Source organism: Carettochelys insculpta, chromosome 8 (genome assembly GCF_033958435.1).
Source record: "Carettochelys insculpta isolate YL-2023 chromosome 8, ASM3395843v1, whole genome shotgun sequence".
Taxonomy (NCBI): Eukaryota; Metazoa; Chordata; order Testudines; family Carettochelyidae; genus Carettochelys; species Carettochelys insculpta.
The window spans coordinates 27,520,475-27,541,264 of NC_134144.1; the positions used below are offsets into that span (position 1 = coordinate 27,520,475).

Sequence of the window (20,790 nt, forward strand, 5' to 3'; positions counted from 1 at the left end):
CCAAGCAGTTGAAGACACTGTGGCAGACTCTGGCTTCTATCCCCCTGACCAATAAGAAGGTCAGAGGCTGGTATTTTGTTCTTCAGGAGGGGAATAAGTACTTCTTTTCCCATCCGCTCCCTGGATCCTTAGTTGTACACACGCTTAACCATAAGGAGAGGGTGGGGCAACCAGGCACAATCCCTAAGACTAGGGACACCAAGAAGATGGACTTGCTGGGCAAGAAGACCTGTGCCTTGGGGTGCCTGCAGTTCCACATTGCCAACCAGCAAGTGCTGCTGTCAGGCGATGTGATTAATACATGGGTTGCAATGCATAAATTTGCGGACTGGCTTCCTGGATAGGAAAGCCCAAGTTCAGCGCCTTCATGGAGGAAGGCAGGGCCATTTTGAGGGCAGCACCACAGGCGGCCCTCAACTCAGCAGATACCTGGTCCATGGCCATGGGGCTAGTCATGCACCGCAGCTCCTGGCTGCAGGGCTCGGGGTGCCCCCTGAGTTACAGACTACAATCCAGGACTCCCTTGTGAGGGCCCCTCTCTGGCCTCAGAGCAGACGAACCAGCCCCTGCATGGGCTCAAGGATACCCAGGCCACCTCAAAGTCTCTGGGCATTCATATCCCTGCCGCCCAGTAGCACACCTTCTCTGGCAGGCATGCCCCCAGGTCCTCCCACAAGGGTTCATGCCTGGACTTCTACCACTGTAGCAGGAATGGTGGGATAGGAGCAGCAGACCTCTTCACTGCTCATCCCAGGACCACGGGCAAGGCCTACCAGGCAAATCCTTGGGGCCCCACCAAGGATTTTGAGTGTGCACTTGAGAACAGTGTACCAGCCTCAGCCCTACCTTTTCAGGATTGCTTGTTCCCTTTCCAGCGGGCCTTGGAGGCCATTGCTTCAGACCACTGGGTCCTGGATATGGTGGCAAGGGGCTACATTATTCCCTTCCATTTTTTTCCCTCCCTCCCATCCCCTTCCCTGTCCCTCTTCAGCCCCCCGCCCCCAGCACCTCCTACAGGAGGAAGTGGGTTAGCTCCTTGCCCTGGGCACAGTGGAGTAGGTACCTGCAGGGGTGGTTGGTATGGGTTTTTACTCATGTTACTTCTTGATTCCCAAGGCAAAGGGAGGGTTCCATCCCATCATCGATCTCTGGAACCTAGATTCCTTCATAGCCAAGAGGAAATTCAAGATGGGGAGCCTGGCATCCATCATTCCCTCTCTGGTTCCAAGAGACTGGCATGCTGTTGCTGACCTAAGAGATGCTTATTTTCATATCTCCATTGCACCCCAACACCAGTGGTTCCTGCGCTTTGTTGCGGGCAGAGAACATCACCAATTTACATCCCTCCTCTTTGGGCTGTCAGCCGCTCCATGGGTATTCATAAAGTGCATGGCAATCATTGCTGCTGCCCTTCGGAAGCTGGGGGGGGTCCGTATTTCCATACCTGGATGATTGGCTATTGCAAGGACATTTCGCAGCCAAAGTGCTAACCCATATTGCTCTGGCCAGGGACCTTTTGCAGGATCTGGGCCTCCTGAATGAGCCCAAATTGGCTCTAGTCCCGGCTCAGGTGATAGAGTTTGTGGGTGCTACCCTAGACTCATTGGCAGCCAGGGCTTCCCTCCCCAGGTCCCACTTCCTGGTCATCATCCCTATGACCACAGCAAGAGTCTGCATGCACCTCCTGGGTCTGATGGCACCATGCATCTATGTGATTCAACATGCCAGGCTCCACATGCACCCATTACAGATGTGGCTTGTGCAGGCTCACAAATTGTCCTTCCACACTTGGGAAAGAGTTGTGATGGTTCCCCAGGACATACTCCATTCCCTGGACTGGTGAACCCGGGAGCAGGAGGTGTGTGCAGGAGTCCTGTTCTCCAGTCCACTGCCAACGTTCCGGCTCATAACCAATGCATTGGACACCGGGTTGGGTACCCATCTTGGGGACATGTGGATGCAGGGTATATGGTCAAGGGACGATCTCTCCCTGCACATCACCGTCAGGGAGTTGAGGGCGGTCCACTCACCAGCATGGCTACAAGGCAGGTCAGTTCTTATCCTATCCAATAATACAATGGCGGTCTCCTACATCAACAGACAGCGGAGCCCACTCCCAGCAACTGTGCTGGGAAGCCATTCACCTGTGGGACCTCCACATCAGGGTGGAAATCCACCCGATTGTTCCCGATCTCCCTGGTGCCCAGAATGTTTTGGATGACCATCTGAACAGGTCTTTCTTGAGCTACAAGTGGTCCCTCAGGCAGATGGGGCCTTGCAGGTCTTCTGCAGGTGGAGATTTCCATGTCTGTACCTGACTGCTATGCGCCAGAACAGGAAGTGCACAAGGTTTTGGTCCCTCATGGGTCTAGGCAGGTACTCCCATGGGGATGTGCTGCTTACTCCATGGGCGAGGGACCTGTTGTGTATGCATGTCCCTCCTTCCCCCTGGTGCACCAAGTATTCCTGAGGGTATGCTAGTTCAGGGCATCATTGATTGTCATCATGCCCTAGTGGCCCAGGCAGCTCTGGTTCTCCACTCTCCTGAGCCTGTCCTGTCTATCCAGTGACACACCAATAGCACTACTGCTAGTCCCAGCCTGATTACTCAGGACTTTGGAAGGCTCCACCATCCAGACCTGTGGTCCCTGCACCTGACAGCTTGGAAGTTCTGTGACTGACAGCTGTGGAACTTCAGTGTTCAGCCCAGGTTCTGAGGGTGCTGCTAGGGAGCATGAAGCCTTCCACCATGGCCAAGTGGAAACTTTTCCATGCTTGGCCTACAAAAAAAGGGTGTTCTTTATGGCTGCCCCAATTCCCCTTGTTGTAGATTACCTTTTAAACCTAAGGGTTCAAGAGCTATCCCCTTTCTTGGTCAAGGTCCATCTAGTAGCCATTTCCATCTTCCAGTGGGGACAGGGGGCAAGACCCTCTTTGCAGATCTGTTGGTTCTCAGGTTCCTCAAGGGTCTGGACAGGCTTTACCCGCATGTGCGTCAGCCTGTCCCACAGTGGAATCTTAATCTGGGGCTGTCTAAGCTCGTGGGTCCACCTGTTGAACCACTGGTAACATGTTCTCTTCTCCATCTATTCTACAGGGTGTCCCTACTGGTGCCTATTACCTCGGCCAGGCGGGTTTCCGAGCTCCGGGACCTCACTGCAGATCCCCATTATACTGCTTTCTTTAAAGACAAAGATTGCGCCCCCCACCCTGCTTTTTTGTTCAAGGTTGTGTCATGCTTCCATGTGTTCCAGGATGTTTTCTTGCCAGTCATTCAACCAAAGCCTCATGTGTCAGGCAAGGAACAGGCTTCTCCATACCCTAGATGTGAGGATGGCCTTGGCCTTTTATTTAGAGAGGACAAAGCCCTTTTGTAAGCCTCCCCGCCGCCCTCTACTCAGCTCTTCATAGCTGCTGCAGAGTGGATGAAGGGTCAGTTGGTATCAGCCAAAGGTTCTCTTCCTGGGTTACATCCTTTGTTAAAGAATGTTATGGGCTGACAGGGGTTCCAGCCCCTCCACTTATGGCCCACTCTGAGAGCACAGGCCTCTTTGACAGCTTTTGTGGCTCAGATCCTGATTTTGAACATCTGTAGGATTGCCACTTGGTTCTCTGTCCACACTTTTGCCAACCACTATGTATAGGGTGGTCCTCCACTCAATGGAGGTGTAGAACTCTGATCCTGCCTCCTGGGATATCTGCTTTGGAGTCACTTAAGTGGAACAGACATGAGTAAGCACTCAAAGAAAGAATGGCTCCTTACCATTGTAACTGTTGGTGTTCAAGATGTGTTGCTCATGTTCATTCCAAATCCCACCTGCCTCCCCTTCATCAGGGTAGACCAGTAAGAAGGAGCTGGAGAGGCATGGAGCTGGTAGGGGTATATATGGGCTGCTATGCTGGTGCCACTCCAGGGGATGGAGTAGTGCTAGGGGAGCAACTTCTGACAACACGTGCACGCTGCATGCACACACCTACATGGAATGGACATGGGCAACACATCTCGAAGAATTAACAGTTCCAGTGGTAAGTAACTGTTTATTTAAAGGCCATTTCCCTGGAAGGAAAGAAGGAAGGAAGAAAGGAAAGAGCTGTCAGTGTCTTTCCTCTGCTCTTTTCCAGAGTCCCCTACTTGTGGAAGGGATGATTTGGCCACTACTGTACCATTAACTCAGCCTCATGACTGCTGTGATGGGAATTCCATTCTCTGCCATTAACAGCTGTTGTTTGCTTTTCCGAAGGGAGGGAGGGCAGCCAAGGGTTTGACAGACCCCTGCACAAATGGAGTTAAGAGGCTGAAAGGGGAAAGTAGGGAACTGTTATGCCCTCCTTAAATGCCAGTTGTTTGGGTGGGCTGCCGTGCTGTTGGTTTGAGGCACTGGGATCATTCAGTCCCCTCACTGTTCACCCCGCAGTCAGCCATCTCAGGAGATCACACCCTCAATGGGATATTGGGAAGGCACCACATACTCTGACGTTACTTCCTAGAAACCTCACATGGGTTGGGCAGGGATGGAGTCTCTAGCCTCTGTTTGCCAGAATCTAGGAATTACGTGCTCTGTACATCCCCTCTGGAGTGATTGGCACTGGTCACTGTAAGAAGCCAGGACACTGGAGTAGATGGACCTTTGATCAGTGTGGTCATTCTTATGAATCAGTGGAGATGGTGGAGTCCAACCTAGCTGCATGCCTACAGAGATTGGGCGGCAATAGAGGAGAGGCTTCTGGCTAAGCTCTGTGCTTACTGAGCAGATGAGCCAAGATTTGGCCCTTAGATTTGTGCTATTTCTTTATACTGTTCTGAAAGAGGCAATCTCCAGGTCTGTATTTAACAGATATTACAACTTCAGATACTCCAATGGTTATAGGTGACTCTGGAGGCCAATATGAAATTGTGTATCTTTGATTAGTGGTGAGGATTAACCAGAACAAGATAATCCTTGAAAGACAGGAAAATGATGTTTACCATGTGTTTACATTCTAGTTGAGCAGAGTGTGCTCAGGTCCAAATTTGCATCTCTTGCCTTTATTTTTTGTTGCCAGCTTTTGTGCATGTAAACGGCCATGTCTACACTAGCCCCAAACTTTGAAATGGCCACGCAAATGGCCATTTCGAAGTTTACTAATGAAGCGCTGAAATGCATATTCAGCGCTTCATTAGCATGCGGGCGGCCGCGGCACTTTGAAATTGACGCGCCTTGCCGTTGCGCGGCTCGTCCCGACGGGGCTCCTTTTCAAAAGGACCCTGCCTACTTCGAAGTCCCCTTATTTCCATGAGCTGATGGGAATAAGGGGACTTCAAAGTAGGCAGGGGCCTTTGGAAAAGGAGCCCCGTCAGGACGAGCCGCGCAGCGGCAAGGCATGTCAATTTCAAAGTGCCGTGGCCGCCCGCATGCTAATGAAGCACTTAATATCCATTTCAGCGCTTCATTAGTAAACTTCGAAATGGCCATTTGCGTGGCCATTTCGAAGTTTGGGGCTAGTGTAGACGTAGCCAACCAGTGGTGTCCAAAAGAAATTCACCACTTGCCACAGTCCCCAGACAGGCAGCCTCCCGCATCCCCAGCTAGGCACCTAACACCCACCTCCAACTGCTGGTGACTCACTGGGGCCACTGTCGGAGCCGTGCTGCCCAAGCTGTGTGAGCCAACTGCACCGCTCAGCTGTGCCGCCCAGCCGAGCTGCGCAAGCTGTCCCGGCTCCAGCCAGCTGCAGGAGAAGCCTCCTTGCTGCCACCATGCACTTGTCGCACCAAATGGTGGGGCATATGCATGGAGCAATGGGAGAGGTGTCCCACGTGTGTGCCTTTTCTGAGCCACATTCACCATATCCAGCTGTCCCATTTGCTATGTGGCAAATGGGACAGCATATTGGCCACAGCTCATGTAAGCAATTCTACCACAGATGTTGGGGTACGTGTGTGTATGTGGTAAGTATCTGTGTGCACAGGTGGCTCTGCCACTCGTGTTATCCCATTTGCTTCTTCCACCCATTGTTGATTGTGTTTACCAAGCATCACCCTCTCTATGTTAAGACCCTGTTAAAAGACATTTTCACTGCAAAACCTGCAAAGAATGAATTTACAGTTTAAAAACAAACAAATGACCTGATCCTCCCTACCATTGGATTACTCAGTGTGACTTTGTACGTGACTTGGTCTTTTATACAAAATTTTCAGGGCAGGAATAGTCTTTACTTTTGTATACAGTGCAGCATCAAATATGTTGTCAGTGCTAAAGACCTCATTGAGGGAAAACACCCAAGTGTGTACTCATGTCTGTCTCTATTTATGACAGGGCTGAAGTCCCAGTGGTAAGTATTTTATTGCTGTTGGATACACTGTAACTGAATGTAAAGCAAATAAAAAATGCCAACACTCTTGGACTTGTAGCAATCATAGAATCACAGAGCTGGAAGGGACCTCAAGACATCATTGAGTCCAGCCCCCTGCCCCAAGCAGGGTCAACCCCAACTAAGTCATCCCATTATGATTATGTCAAGCCAGGACTTAAAAACTTCTAGGGATGGAGATTCCACTACCTCCCTAAGCAACACATTCCAGTGCTTCATCACGCTCCTGGTGAAGTAGTTTTTCCTATCCAACCTACTCCTCTCCTTCTGTAACTTCAGACTATTACCCCTTGTCCTGCTGTCTGTCACCACTGAGAACAGTTTCTGTTTATTTTAGATCACCCCTTCAGGAAGTTGAAGGCTGCCATTAAATCACCTCTCAGTCTTCTCTTCTGCAAAGTAAATAAGCCCAAATGATAGACACCAATTTAATTTAATAATAGACTCCAATGTCATGGTTTCTCAGTTTTTGTCAGCAGCATCCCCTACAAAAATTTTCCATCACCCTGCACTAGCAGTGCTTAAAACCTAACACAAAGCTTTAACTGTTGGTGCTCATTATAACTATTTGCAAATGTTAGTGATTTCCTATCCAATTGTTTCCAGACTTAGGATCACATGCCACTCAGAACATACTTTGCACAGCTTCATGAATTTCAGTGTAATTGTACAAGTGTTTATGTTAGGGAACTATTTGGCATTTAACAAACCACACATTCCTCAGCGAAGACAGTGTACATGTCAGATTTGTCATATTTAGGTTGTCATTTTTAGTCCCTTGCATAAAAAATGCAAGCAAACCATTTTCTTAGTTTTAGAAAAAGTACTCGCTTATAAGCTGAAAACATATGTAATTCCAGCTTTACAAGAGACATTTTGAGAAAGTTATGAGCTAAAGAAGAGAGAATTCCAAACCTTAACAACACTATTGCTGCTGCCGATATACTGCTGTGGTGTCCAACATGCTAGTCACATGTGGCTGTTTGGCTAGTTGAGTGTGTCTAGTTGGCTTGCACAGTAAATATATTTTCACAATGAAGTGGCTAGTTCCTTACAGCTACACAGTTTTCACACTGGGTTAATTTTTAGGTCTTTTGAATTTCTGATGCATTTTTTGTTTGATGTCTCATAACAAATTTGTAATACAAAGTCTTTGAATTTCATCTTGTGTTGAATTTTTCCCTTGGCAGGCCAGCTATTTATTGTTGACAGAAATTTCTGTACACAGTTGTCTGGAGAAAAGTTGATAGAGAAATTGATTCTTGAGGCCATGAAGAGAGTGCTTGTTTTGGTTCTTCTTAACAATTATTTTAAGCCATTATGTGCATTATGAGTAAAAGCTTGTGTGTGGTGAAGTTGATGAATAGAGGCTAGGTGCAAACTAAATAGATTGGGTCAGGGGGCAAAGTGATTATTGGGGCTCAGTGTACCAAAGCTTGATTGACTGGGAATGCTGGGTATGCAGAAGACTGACCAATGAGGCATGGGGAAGGGCTGGGCATCTCCAAGTGAGGCTGATGGAGAGGTGGGAGAGCTGCATAGCAAATTTATTGGGTGAGGACCAGGAACGTATAAAGCCTTCTCTGTGAGAAGCTAGACCATTGTGTGCGAACGCTTTCTAAAAGAAGGGATCGAATGTTCTCTCGCTGTACTTTGAGCCGTGCATGTCATGCTCCCCATTTATCCAATGTCCGCCCCGCTCAATAAGCATTAAATAAGAGATGATACACAACAGTCTTCCTTGTGAAGCAGTTAGGGTCACCACACATACACTACACGTCTCACAAAATCATCAAAACAAGAAAATGAAAAGTTAAGCCATCTAATAGTATATAACCTCTTCTCCTCCTCCCACAGACTCAAATCTTACTATTACCACAACTCCCATATGCCACCGACCATACATTATAACTTAACTGTTCCTTAGGGTTGCCAGACTTCCTTCACCACCTGTAGTTGCCCTTCTACACATAACTTTCTGACAGCACAACCAACTGCACCCAATGTCCATAACTACTAGCACTGGGAGAGGAGGAAAATAAATTGGTAAAGGGGTGCATGCCACAGATTGAAAATGCAGCTGAATTAACCTTGTAGCATGTGGTCATACTAAAAGTGCACTTTGGTGGAGGTGTTAGGTGGCTTAATTTTTCATTTGTTTGGGGTTTGTTGAGTTAATGTTAGGGTTGCTATACATGGTATACATAACTGCTTCTCAACCTCTAATATTTTTATGTCTATTACTAGATAAGTAGGGATGCTCAAACAGTTAACTGGTTAAATGATAGTGCTTAAACATTTAGTTGTTGAAATTAGGTTCTGCCACGCAGCCTGGCAGAACCATTGGATTCCAATGCCCTGTGTGGGCCTTATGTGCAGCCCACAAGCCCTCTGTTGTCAGGACTGCTTTGGCCCAATACATCTGGCCACCTCCCAAGTTCATCAGCAAGGGCCAGTTAATTGGTAAGCGTACTGGTAAGCCATGTGCTTACCAGTATGCTTACAGGTTAACTATTTGGCATCCCTACAGATAACAGAGCCAGCTCCTCCGCTTGTGTAAACTGGTATAGCTCCACTGAGTGAAGCTCAGCTGATATACTCCAGCTGTGCATCTTGTCCACAGTTCCTAAAGTAGTTGAAAAAATATTCTTTTTATAAGATTTATCCCTACTTATAACTCCACTGAAGTCAGTGGCCCTTCACTGAGCTGCCAGGGGTATATGTGCATGCTCAAGCAGATAAAGTGACAGGACCTAAGCTAAAGTTTGTAAAGCGTCATATGAATTTACCGTGTTATGTAAATGATTAATAATAAAATCCCCTAGAATCTGTTTTTGAGTAGGGTTTACATTTTAAGAGGGATTCTTCCACTTCCATTTAAGAAGACTGAAGAGAGTAGAATTGTTTGCAATACAGTGGTGTCACTTAATATTTCTTTTTCCGAGCAATATGCTAAAAAAATATGGTTTCTCATGTCGAAGTGGGTTCAAGCCAAAAATTCAGATCCACATTTAAATGTGAAGTACAAGGACCCCAGGGAAACTTTGGATCTGGGGCTTTGATTGGGAAATCTCCTTTTTTTTTTTTAAACTTTGGAAAGCATATTTTAGTGCTTTTTATTTTCCTTCCACACCATCTTGTTGGGAATGAAGATATGAAAAATGCAGCTCGTTCTGTTTCTTTTTCCCTTTTTTCCTTGGCCAGATGTGCATGCACTCTCTCTCTGTCTCTCTCTGTCTCTATTTCCTTCCCTCCATTTGTTTTGTTCTGTGTCCGTGTTATCCCTCATAAAACAGACAGATCTGCAGGACAGGGAAGGTGAACAGAAGTTACAGGGTAAGTTATAGTTCGGGCTGCTGCGAATGCACAAGAAAGATCCAGTTTATAGGTATTTTGTAGATTTCTTTAACCAGTCACAAGACTTCTACTAATGAGAATTGCTGAGGGGAGTGTCAGACTGATTGTAACAAGAGAAGAATCCGAATTACTAAAGGTCCAAAAAAAGGCCACAGTTCAAAGTATTGAATGAGGAAACACAGCTAGGTCCCAGATTATGTGCTGTATCTTAGAAAGGTGAAAAGTAAGGGGAAATAAGATTGCACTACATAAGAAAATAATAGGCTTGAGGACGACCATATATTTTTATCCTATTTTATAATAAAAGGTTAAGAAAATATTTGATAAAATTTAAAGCACACATTTAAATTGGATAATGGGAAACATTTTTTAAAAAAACAGGTATAATTGATCTATATAGTTCACAACCTCTAGATGCTATTTGAAGTAAACAGCTTATCAAGATTCAAGAAAATACAGAATTCAGATAACATGAATAAGAATAGTAGCCAAAATTTTACTAATTAGGATAAAATTATTTACATAGTGAAGTATATTACTTGTCATAGCTGAAGTATAAGCTAAGGTCAGGAAGAAATTTCTTCCATACTATGATACTGTTTTTGTTTGAAAGAAACAGTTGTAGTCATTGTCAAGGAGAGGATTCTGCTCTAAACAGACAACTGCCAGGGAATGCTGGGACGGTTCCTGTACTTTTGTGTGCATTACATTGATACGAATATCTGATACTGAAGTCCCAGGCTTGCCAGGTTTAATTAGTATGTCAGTGAAATAAACTGCAGTATTTCAAAAATCATCCAGCATGTTTTTTATCCACCTGTGTAAATAAGCGATGTTGCATTCTGGACACCGTATAAATATGCATTCAGGAAATAACATACATACAAGCAATACTTCTTAAAAATTGGTGCCTAAGTGTAGGCTCCTTAATCTGTATTTAGGTGTTTGTGCATGCATGCTTGCACACACACACACAACATAACGCATGCGCACGCATATATCATTTTTAAATAAAACTTACAGACTTGGCCTTGCAGTTGGTTCCATGTAGCAGGACCCTTGCACCTACTCAGAGCCCTTTCAAGTTCCTGGGGCTCCATGCAAGCAAAAATATATACCTACATTGATCCACTTACAAGACTGTGTGTCTGTCTGTGGCTGTGCATATATTTTTGCCTTCAGTTTTTCTTCTTTGTAGAGAATAATATGCATCAGCTGGTATGCTTTTAGTAACAAAACATGCATATAAATCATGAAAACTTAGGTCTTTATTTAAAAATAGTAGATTTGAAAATAATCTCAATTTGGAATGTCCCCATATGCATTTCTTTGGAAATTAGACATAATTCCCTCCTGGCCTTTCTTCTCTTCCTCACAAAATGATCAGAACATTTTTAAGGGAGGAAAACTGAAATGCTTATTTTGGCTTTTCCTTTGGTGACATGATTCTAGTTGGTTTGTTTTTGTTGTGGAGGAAGTCAAAGCTGACTTGTCTTCCTAACCCAGTAGAAAAGCAATATATGGACGTTTCAGAGTTTCCCCAAACTCATGTCTGAATTGACCCAGATTTTATTCTGGTGTAGATCCTGCTACTTGTTCACATTTCCACTGGTGACCATAAAGCTTCCATTTTTGAGTGATAGATGAGCAGGGGTCAGCAACCTTTCTGAGCAGAGTGCTGAAATTTGACCTTTTGACCTCTATGTACCTCCAAGTGCTGGTGATATTTTTAAAGGCATAATAGTCCTATTTACAACAGCTTAATTAATAAAGAAATCAGAATTCAGACCTTTACCATTTAGGTGGTGATTGGCAGCATTAACTGGTCTTTTTTTAAATTCACAGGCAGTATGGCTTTGAGCAAGCTCCCAGCTGCAGGGGGAAGGAGGGCTGGGGCTGAGCTCCCACCTCACGTGCTAATGAAAACCAGCTTGCATGCTACTCTTGGCACCTGTGCTGGTGGTTGCTGACTCCTGATATAGAAGTCAGCTTTGTCATGTAACATTAAGTGCCTGCTACGGACAAAATTCAGACTGACTTCAGTGGGAACCAGGAGAGGACTGTAAATATTGCAACTTTTTTTTAATACGATATTAAATTTTAATACTCAATAATAGAGAAATATTTAGTAATTTTAATGTGGTTGTATTGAAATAATCCAATATTAAAAGTCCTAAACTTTCTTTATTTTACAAATCTATACCAGATTTCCCTATGGATTCTAATAATGGCAACTGTAGAGGCTCCAACGGTGAGTATATTTTTTATGTACAACTGTTTAATAAGTTATCTTCTTTCAACGTCTTTTAACAGTTAAATAAGACCAGTACGTAATGATTCATAGACTTTGCAATGTTGTCTCCATTTTTGTGCACTGTATGTTTGCTATGAGAATTGCATATGAAATAAGAAATTCATGGAGAATGAAAGTTGAATATAGATTGTGGGCAAACCTCTCTGCACAGATATGAACGTCACTTTTAGTACCTTTTTAGGGTCTGATTCTGCTGCTTTTATCCTGTCAAAACTTTCTTCAAGTCAAAAGAACTTCACTGATTTCCAGGGATGTCTTGGTTACGTTAGGATTGAGCCTTTGCATTTTCCACTGTGATTGAGTCAGTCCATAATATTGAAATATGATTTGGTTTGCTGCTCAGATCCTACAACTCTATAAGGTATATTACTTTCAATTTTTTTCACACAATCTGGCAATTCAGTGTGCAGACAAATGCAAATTGGAATCATTGGCCTGAACAGGTGAATCACAGATTATAGTGTGCTAATGCAATTGGCTACACTTCTCTTAACATTTTGGCACTGGAAAGAAAAATCAACAGTACTAGATGTGTTAGACCCAGTGTGTATTATTCAGCATGGAAATCTCTGGTGAATCAGTTTTCTTACAGATTACTCTACTTCTTTGTATGATGTAGAATCCAGTTCTACTGTGTCCAGTTTTATGTTGGCGTACCTCCATTAATTTACTGGAGTGAAGCAGTGGTAAATCTGGCCCAATGTATATAGCATTCTGCTGAAATGCCAGCAGTCTCTCTTTTCAGACCACTAAACTGTAAAGCAAAGTAGGAGCATTTTCTTGTTTAGTATGTAAAGTGGACCTGGGTAAATTACTACTTGCATTAGTCACAGGTGCATGGAGGTCAGACTAGATGAGCTTGAGGGTCCCTTCTGACGTTAGAATCTCTGAGCCTGTTAGTTGTAATGAAAAATTGTAAGAAATAAAGCTGGAAAAATACTGTAGCTTGTTTTGACTTGTTAATTTTTTCTTTGCTTCAGAAAAGTCTGGACTTCTAACAAAGATCTAAAAATTAGTTGTTGCTCTTCTTGATGATCTAAAGCATCTTATTTTATTAATTGATTTATTCAGTCAAGTGGGGTTAATCTTAAATACAGTCGACCTGCCCCCCCAACTTATGCAGAGGTTGCATCCTTGGCACCCTCTGCATAAGCTGAATTTTGCAAAACTGGGGAGCCAGGGTTCAGAACTCTAGTCTTCTGTGAGCATGGGGAGCTGGGAGCCAGGCTTCAGCTCCATGCACTCATCGGAAACAATTTCCTGTCCACCAGGAGCAGCAGAAGGCTGAGAGCCAGGCTCCAGGACACAGGAAACTGCTGCTCACAGGAGACAGGAAACTGATCAGTGCTGATGCTGGTCAGTTTCCTGGCTCCGACAGTGAGGCAGGGAACCAGGAACCAAGCAGCAGCCTGGCTCCCAGCTCCCTTTTGCTGGTGGGAGCTGGGAAGCTGACCAGCACATTGCAGGTCAGTTTCCTGGCTCCCCACTGCAGCTTCTTCCCGGCTTCCCCCAGCTGGGGGAGCCAGGTGGGTAGACCGCCACAGAGTGGCATAAGGTTGTGCTTAACTCGCATTAATGCAAGTTAAGCGCAACTCAAAATCACACATTTGGGGGGTTTACTGTGGCCTTTTTGGGCCTAAGAAAGGAAAGGACTTTTTTTTTTTTTATTTTACTTCACAGAAGAATGCATTACAAATTGCAGCAAGTAATTCCTGAATAATTTTCTTATATTAAATTTAATTAAATCTATGAGCAGCTAACATTTTGGACATCACTCTGGAAGTCAGATGAGGTGATCATAAGAGTCCCTTCTCATCTTTAGACCCATGGGTGAAAGAAATACTGACCCCACTGAAATTGAGGGAAACTTCCTTTGACTTCAGTTGGATAAGGATTTTGCCCTATGAATCCACAAATTTTCACTCCACTGAGCCTCTCATTGTCTTGGTTTTTGTCATGATTGATTTAATGCCTTTGCATTGACTGCAGGTGTGGGTAATGCAAGTGAAAAAGAACTGAATAGCCCCATATGAACAGGGTGACCATGTTGCTGTGGGCCACATACAGGACACCCTGGGTGGGCATGATTCCCCGGGGGCAGCTGCCAAACAAGTATAGCCCCGTGGGAGAGCTCCCTGGTTGCAGGGCTGGTTGTTCAGTGGAGGGGAGGGTTCACTGGATGACTCACGCTGCCAGGCACCAGGAATGGCCCTACTGCCCTGTGGGGAACCTCCCCAGTGCAAGGACTGGGGCTGCAGCCCTGCGGGTGCAGCTTGCAGCTTCTCCCCAAGCTGCCAGGAGCTGGGAATGGGGCTGCAGTCCTGCGGGGGGTCCTCCTTGGCTGTCCCATGCCTCCGGGTGCTGGGAATAAGGTTACTGCCCAGCAGGGGATCTCCCCAGCTGCCTCATGTCTCTGGCTGCCGGGTGTGGCTCTCAGCTTCTCCCAAAGCATGGGGAATGGGCCTGTAGCCTCAACGGTGAAGCTCCTGGCATCCCCAAGCCACAGGGAGTTAGGAGCGGAGGGGTGTAGAGGTAGTACAGGATCTGGGAGTTGGGGTGAAAGAGGGGGTGGGATACCAGAGGCAGCGTCTTGCCAGGAGGCACTTACCTAAACAGCTCCCAACCAGCTGCTGCCTCAGGACTGCTCAAAATGTCTGGCTGTGCCATGAGGCTTTCTGTCTTGTCAGAGGTGGGGGAGGGTTTTGCCGAAGGTCCCCACCTCCAGGAAAATCTCTCAGCTTCTTTCAGCATTGTTCCATTCCAGAGCGGTGGATGGTGAGCCAAATTAAAAGGATTGGCAAGCCAGATGCAATTGCCTGTCCCCGGTTTACATGAATAACTGAAGGTGCCCAGACATAAGAAATTTGCACTTAACTCCAAACCAAGAAAAAATGATCTTTGCACAGTCTAAATGCAGTTCCATGCTTAACAATTACTGTTAAAACAATCTAATGTGATGTGTGTTTGGTGTCTCATTGATTTTTCCTACTGGATATGCTCCGTTTACAAATAAGGGTTTTTTTTTGTTTGTTTGTTTGTTTGTTTTGAATAATGAGTTTTGCAAACTCACGGTGAGATCTTAGAGTCAGGCTGTCCACTTTCCTTGTCACATTGCACCATGTTTTGCTGGCCAATATATTGCTTCAGAGCCAATCCCGTTGCCTTCATTGTTGTCCCTCAGTTTAACTGCTTGGAATTTAATCAGTTTTGTTGTGATGTGAAAAGAAGAAATAGAGTCCAGTATAAATTATTTTAGCTGTGCTGGTTCTGTTAGACAAATAGGAGTGAAAAGTAGTAAAATACCTATTACAGAAGAAAGCAGCTGTGCAGGGTGACAGGTGAAACTAGGGAAGTCAAGCTCCAGCCCTGCCCTCTCCACCCAAGGCCCCACCCTTCTACAACCTACCCTGCCACGGGGCGGGGAAAGTAGGCAGTTTTGGAAAGCAATGCCTTCCCTTTCCTACATTCCCCACCACCCACGCAACTATGATTCTGAATACGCATAGGCAGCATGAGTAAGCTGAATATTTTTATAGACCCTTTTTTATTGTAGAACAACATTTATACTCAGTACACTCATCCCTCATTAAACAAGTACTTTCATAGAATCATAGCATCAGAGAACAACAGAGCTGGAAGAGACCTAAAAAAGCCATTGAGTCCAGCCCCCTGCTCTAAGCAGGACCAAACCCATCAGATCAGCCCAGCCAGGGCTTTGTCAAGGCGAGACTTAAACACCTCCAGGGATGGAAACTCCACTGCTTCCCTGGGTAGACCATTCCAATGCTTCACCACCCTCCTAGTGAAGAAGTTTTTCCTAATGTCCAACCTGGACCTTCCCAACCACAACTTGAGACTATTGTTTTGCCATCTGTGACCACTGTGAACAGCCTCTCTCCAGCCTCTTTGCAACCTCCCTTCAGTAAGTTGAAGGCTGTTATCAAGTCCCCCCTCAGTCTTCTCTTCTGCAGACTAAACAGTCCCAATTGCCTCAACCTTTCTTCATAAGTCGTATGCTCCAGCCCCCTAATTAGTTTGGTCGCTCTCTGCTGGACCCTCTCCAGCGTATCCACATCCTTCCTATAACTGGGGGCCCAGAACTGGACACAGTACTCCAGATGCGGCCTCACCAAAGCCGAATAAAGAGGAACAATTACTTCTTTGGATCAAGTGGCAACGCTCCTCTTGATGCAACCTAATATGCCATTAGTCTTCTTGGCTACAACGGCACACTGTTGATTCATGTCCAGGTTCTCGTCCACTACAACTCCCAGGTCCTTTTCTGCAGAAGTAGTACTGAGCCAGTCAGACCCCAGCCTGTAACAATGCTTGGTATTCTTCCGGCCTATGTGCAGGACTCTGCACTTGTCCTTATTGAACCTCATCAGATTTCTTGCAGCCCAGTCTTCCAATTTGTCTAAGTCACTCTGGACCCTGTCCCTAACCTCCAGCATATCAACCTCTCCCCCTAGCTTAGTGTCATCCGCAAACTTGCTGAGGGTGCAATCCATCTCCTCATCCAGGTCATTGATAAATATGTGGAACAGAACAGGACCCAGAACCGAACCTTGGGGCACTCCACTAGAAACCGACCACCATCCTGACATCAAATCATTGATCACCACCCCCTGGGCCCAACCTTCTAGCCAGCTTTCTATCTATCTTACCATCCATTTATCCAATCCACATTCCTTTAACTTGCTGACAAGAATATTGTGGGAGACCATATCAAAAGCTTTACTAAAGTCAAGATAAATCACATCCATTAATTTTCCCCTGTCCACAGAGCCAGTTATCTCACCGTAGAAACTAATCAGATTGGTCAGGCATGACTTGCCCTTCATGAATCCACGCTGACTATTCCTGATCACTTTCCTCTACTCCAAGTGCCTCAAAATGACTTCTTTGAGGTGCCCCTCCATGATTTTTCCAGGGACTCATGTAAGACTGACCGGCCTATAGTTCCCTGGATCATCCTTCTTCCCTTTTTTTAAAGATGGGCACTACATTTGCCTTTTTCCAATCATCTGGGATCTCTCCCGATCTCCACGACTTTTCAAAGATAATGGCCAAGGGCTTGTCAACGACATACGCCAACTCCTTCAGAACCCTCGGATGAATTAGGTCTGGGCCCATGGATTTATGTACATTTAGCTTTTTTAGATAGCTCCTAACCTGTTCTTTCCCCACCAAAGTCTGTCCACCTTCATCCCACAATGCATCAATTATCGCATTAGTCCAGGAGCCATCCTTGTCTGTGAAGACAGAGGCAAAGAAAGCATTAATTATTTCAGTTTTCCCTACATTGTCTGTCACTAGGTTACCTCCCTCATCCAGTTGAGGCCCCATGCCCTCTCTGATCACCTTCGTCTTGCTAACATACCTGAAGAAACTTTCCTTGTTATCCTTCACATTCCTTGCGAGTCGCAATTCCAGTTGCGCTTTCGCCTTCCTGATAACTGGCCTACATTCTCGAGCTTTATTTATGAGTACTCGCTTAAACGAGGGACACACATACTTACCTTTTGTTCACTGGACGAGTGAACATCCCCCGCTAATACAAGCCTACCCTGTTCCCCACAGCTCCGGCCTGCTGCACCCTGACCCCCCCACTGGCCCTGCAGACCTAACCACCCCCCCACCAACCCCACGCACCTGAACTGCCACAACCTAAACCCCCCTGACTGCCCCGCAGACCCCAAACTGCCGCAACCTAAACCCCCGGCCAGCTGTGCAGACCCCAAACCACCACAACCTAAACCCCCCTGACTGCCCCGCAGACCCCAAACTGCCGCAACCTAAACCCCCGGCCAGCCCCGCAGACCCCAAACCGCCGCAACCTAAACCCCCGGCCAGCCCTGCAAACCCCAAACCACCGCAACCTAACCCCCCTGCTGGCCCTACAAACCCGAAACCGCCGCAACCTAAACCCCCTGCCGGCCCTGCAAACCCCAAACCGCCGCAACCTAAACCCCCTGCCGGCCCTGCAAACCCCAAACCGCCGCAACCTAAACCTCCAGCCAGTCCCGCAGACCCCAAACCACCGCAACCTAAACCCCCTGCCAGCCCCCCAGACCCCAAACCGCCACAACCTAAACCCCCAGCCAGCCGTGCAGACCCCAAACTGCCGCAACCTAAACCCCCAGCCAGCCCTGCAAACCCCAAACCTCAGCAACCTAAACCTCCAGCCAGGCCCAGAAACCCCAAAACACCTCAACCTAAACCCCCGGCCAGCCACGCAGACCCCAAACCGCTGCAACCTGAACCCCTGGCCAGCCCCGCAGACCCCAAACCGCTGCAACCTGAACTCCTGGCCAGCCCCGCAGACCCCAAACTGCTGCAGCCTAAACCCCTGGCCAGCCCCGCAGACCCCAAACTGCTGCAACCTAAACCCCCGTCCAGCCCTGCAGACCCCAAACCGCAGCAACCTAAACCTCCAGCCAGCCCCAGAAACCCCAAACTGCAGCAACCTGAACACCCCCACTGGCCCCGCAGACCCCCAAACTGCAGCAACCTAAACATGCCCCTGGGCCCATGCACCCAAACCGCCACAGCCTTAACACCCCCTCCGCCAGCCCCACGCACCTAAACTGCCACAACCTCCCCCTCTCCGCCGGCCCCACAGACCCAACCTGCAGAAGCCTGAACCCCTTCCCCCTCTGCCCACCATGGACCCAACCAGCCAAAAATTTAACCCTCCCTCCCACTCATGTCCCCAGACTGCCCCCGGCTTTTAACCCTCCCCAAACCCCCAACACAAGGTTCACTTACCTTTCAAAAGCAGCACCACCTGGTGTCACTCCTGCCTCAAGGTAGGAGCACTTGGAACCAATCAGAGTCTTTTACACATATTTTCATGGTAATTTAGTGTCCCCCTTACAAGTTTTCACCTGCAAGCAGAAAGTTGGGAACCAAGTGTGCCTGTATAGCGAGGGATGAGTGTATTGTACGTTTTTTCATTCTGAAAAACATAAGCTAATCCCACCAGACAAGAACATTATTTTTTAATATTTGCTTTTAGATGTTCATTAAAACAAGTTTATCTTTTGCCATTTTAAATGGACTTTGAAAAATATTCGGGAGTGGATTTCAAAAGGATGTTCCAAATAGTTGTGTGCATTGTTGCCTGTGAGTGATATCAGTGTGTTAAATCTCCTCAAAGCAGCCCTTATCCCTAGTAAAGTCAGTTGTCAAAATCTTGCCTCCACGTCTACCTATAAATATATTTTTCCTTCCGTGGCTAGAAACTATATTGTTATCTGTTTCATGAGACTCTCATAAAGTTGTTTTGTAGCTTCTCCTTTTTTTTTTTTTTTTCCTTTTCCGTATTATTGCAGTGAAACATTTGCTAACCTTTAATACGTATATTGATCAGCAAAACAAACTGGTTTTTGTGGGAGCAACATACTTTGTAAGGGATATTTTTAAAGGCACAAATGGCACACAGGGCCCCTAACTATCCCTGACTTTTTCTTAAAGATTGTGTGTTTCATTGGATTCCCAACAGAGTTAGGGTCAACTGCCATTTGGTTTCCAATGCTTTAGGTGCTAGAGGAAAGGTGGGCAGGGCACTGTCAGTCATTCTGGCAGCTCCAGAAGAGGATGGCTTGGCAGGGTGAGGTTATGTCCCATGCTCCTGCACAACAAGATGGCTATGCCAGGGTGATCACTGTCTATTTATGTTATGTGTGCAGAAAAAGATGTTTCCCTGCTTGCTCCCCGTCAACTTAAGAGACATTGCATCTTTCAACAGCATAATTCTGCCATGTTCTCCTCTGGATGTGCCTTTTACCTTTCCTCACATAATTCCTTCTTTGTAAGAAACATCAGATTAATCAGTCAAGTTTTATTTTATACGCACATCATTTTTCCACTGAGTGCAACATGGCCCAGTGAATAGGGCACCATAGTAGGAGTCAGGAGACCTTGGTTCTCGTTCAAGCTCTACTGGTCGCTTGATAATTTGCCTTAGCAAGTTAAATTCTTTTTGCCCCAGGTCCCCCATTTCTGAAGGTGATTCCAATTAGTGCCCTTTTACAAAGCTCTCTGAAATCTACAGATTGAAAGTGCTGATAAGAGTTAGGGTGAATTGATTTAAATTAAGGTGATTTAAATCACTAAAAAAGAATCACTGATTTAAATCAAGTTACCAAAAAAGCTCAGACTGACGGACTGTGCCTGGAGAAAATCCTGTTGAACTCACTGGCACTTCTGTTTTTTGAGAGAACTAGTATGGAATGGGCTTCCTTTGGGAAAGATGAGTTATGCTGAATTAAAATAGGAAAGAGGCTTATGGTATCACCATTGTGGTCTGTTACCTTGATGTTCCAAAATAAGGGATGTATATTATATAATAGAAAATAAGGAAATGACACTCAATGGCAACTAGCAACACTAGATTTCTTTCACTGAAGTTTTCTGTATTGTATACTTGAGGATAGATTCTAAACCTAGTTAACTAATTAAACAAGCCATTAGGATTAGCTAAGAAAAACTTTTTTCTAGCAACATCCAACACAGCAAACAGCTTGGGAATTTACTTGTCAATCACACGTACACTGAAAGGCATAGTGAGTGTCTCGAGGAATGGTGCATTGCAAAGTGAATTATTTAAAGTTACTAACCCACTGATCCACTCAGCCACATGCACATCTTCAGCCCCATGATTTTCTCCCAATAAGCAGCTTTCTTTATGAGGTTTCATACTTGCAATTAGTCCCTTCAACTTCTTGCTTACACTTGACAAATTTTCTTTCTTTATCCATGGA

General features: G+C 45.8%; 1 protein-coding gene across 1 annotated transcript in view; it reads left to right on the forward strand.

Annotated features, from left to right (window-relative positions):
- Positions 1 to 20,790, forward strand: part of FRZB (frizzled related protein) — a 59,427-nt gene that overhangs the window by 14,294 nt on the left and 24,343 nt on the right. Inside the window, exon 2 of the mRNA XM_075001469.1 lies at positions 11,915 to 11,959. Within this exon, the coding sequence (XP_074857570.1) occupies positions 11,915 to 11,959 (45 nt within the window). The remainder of the gene's footprint in view (positions 1 to 11,914; positions 11,960 to 20,790) is intronic.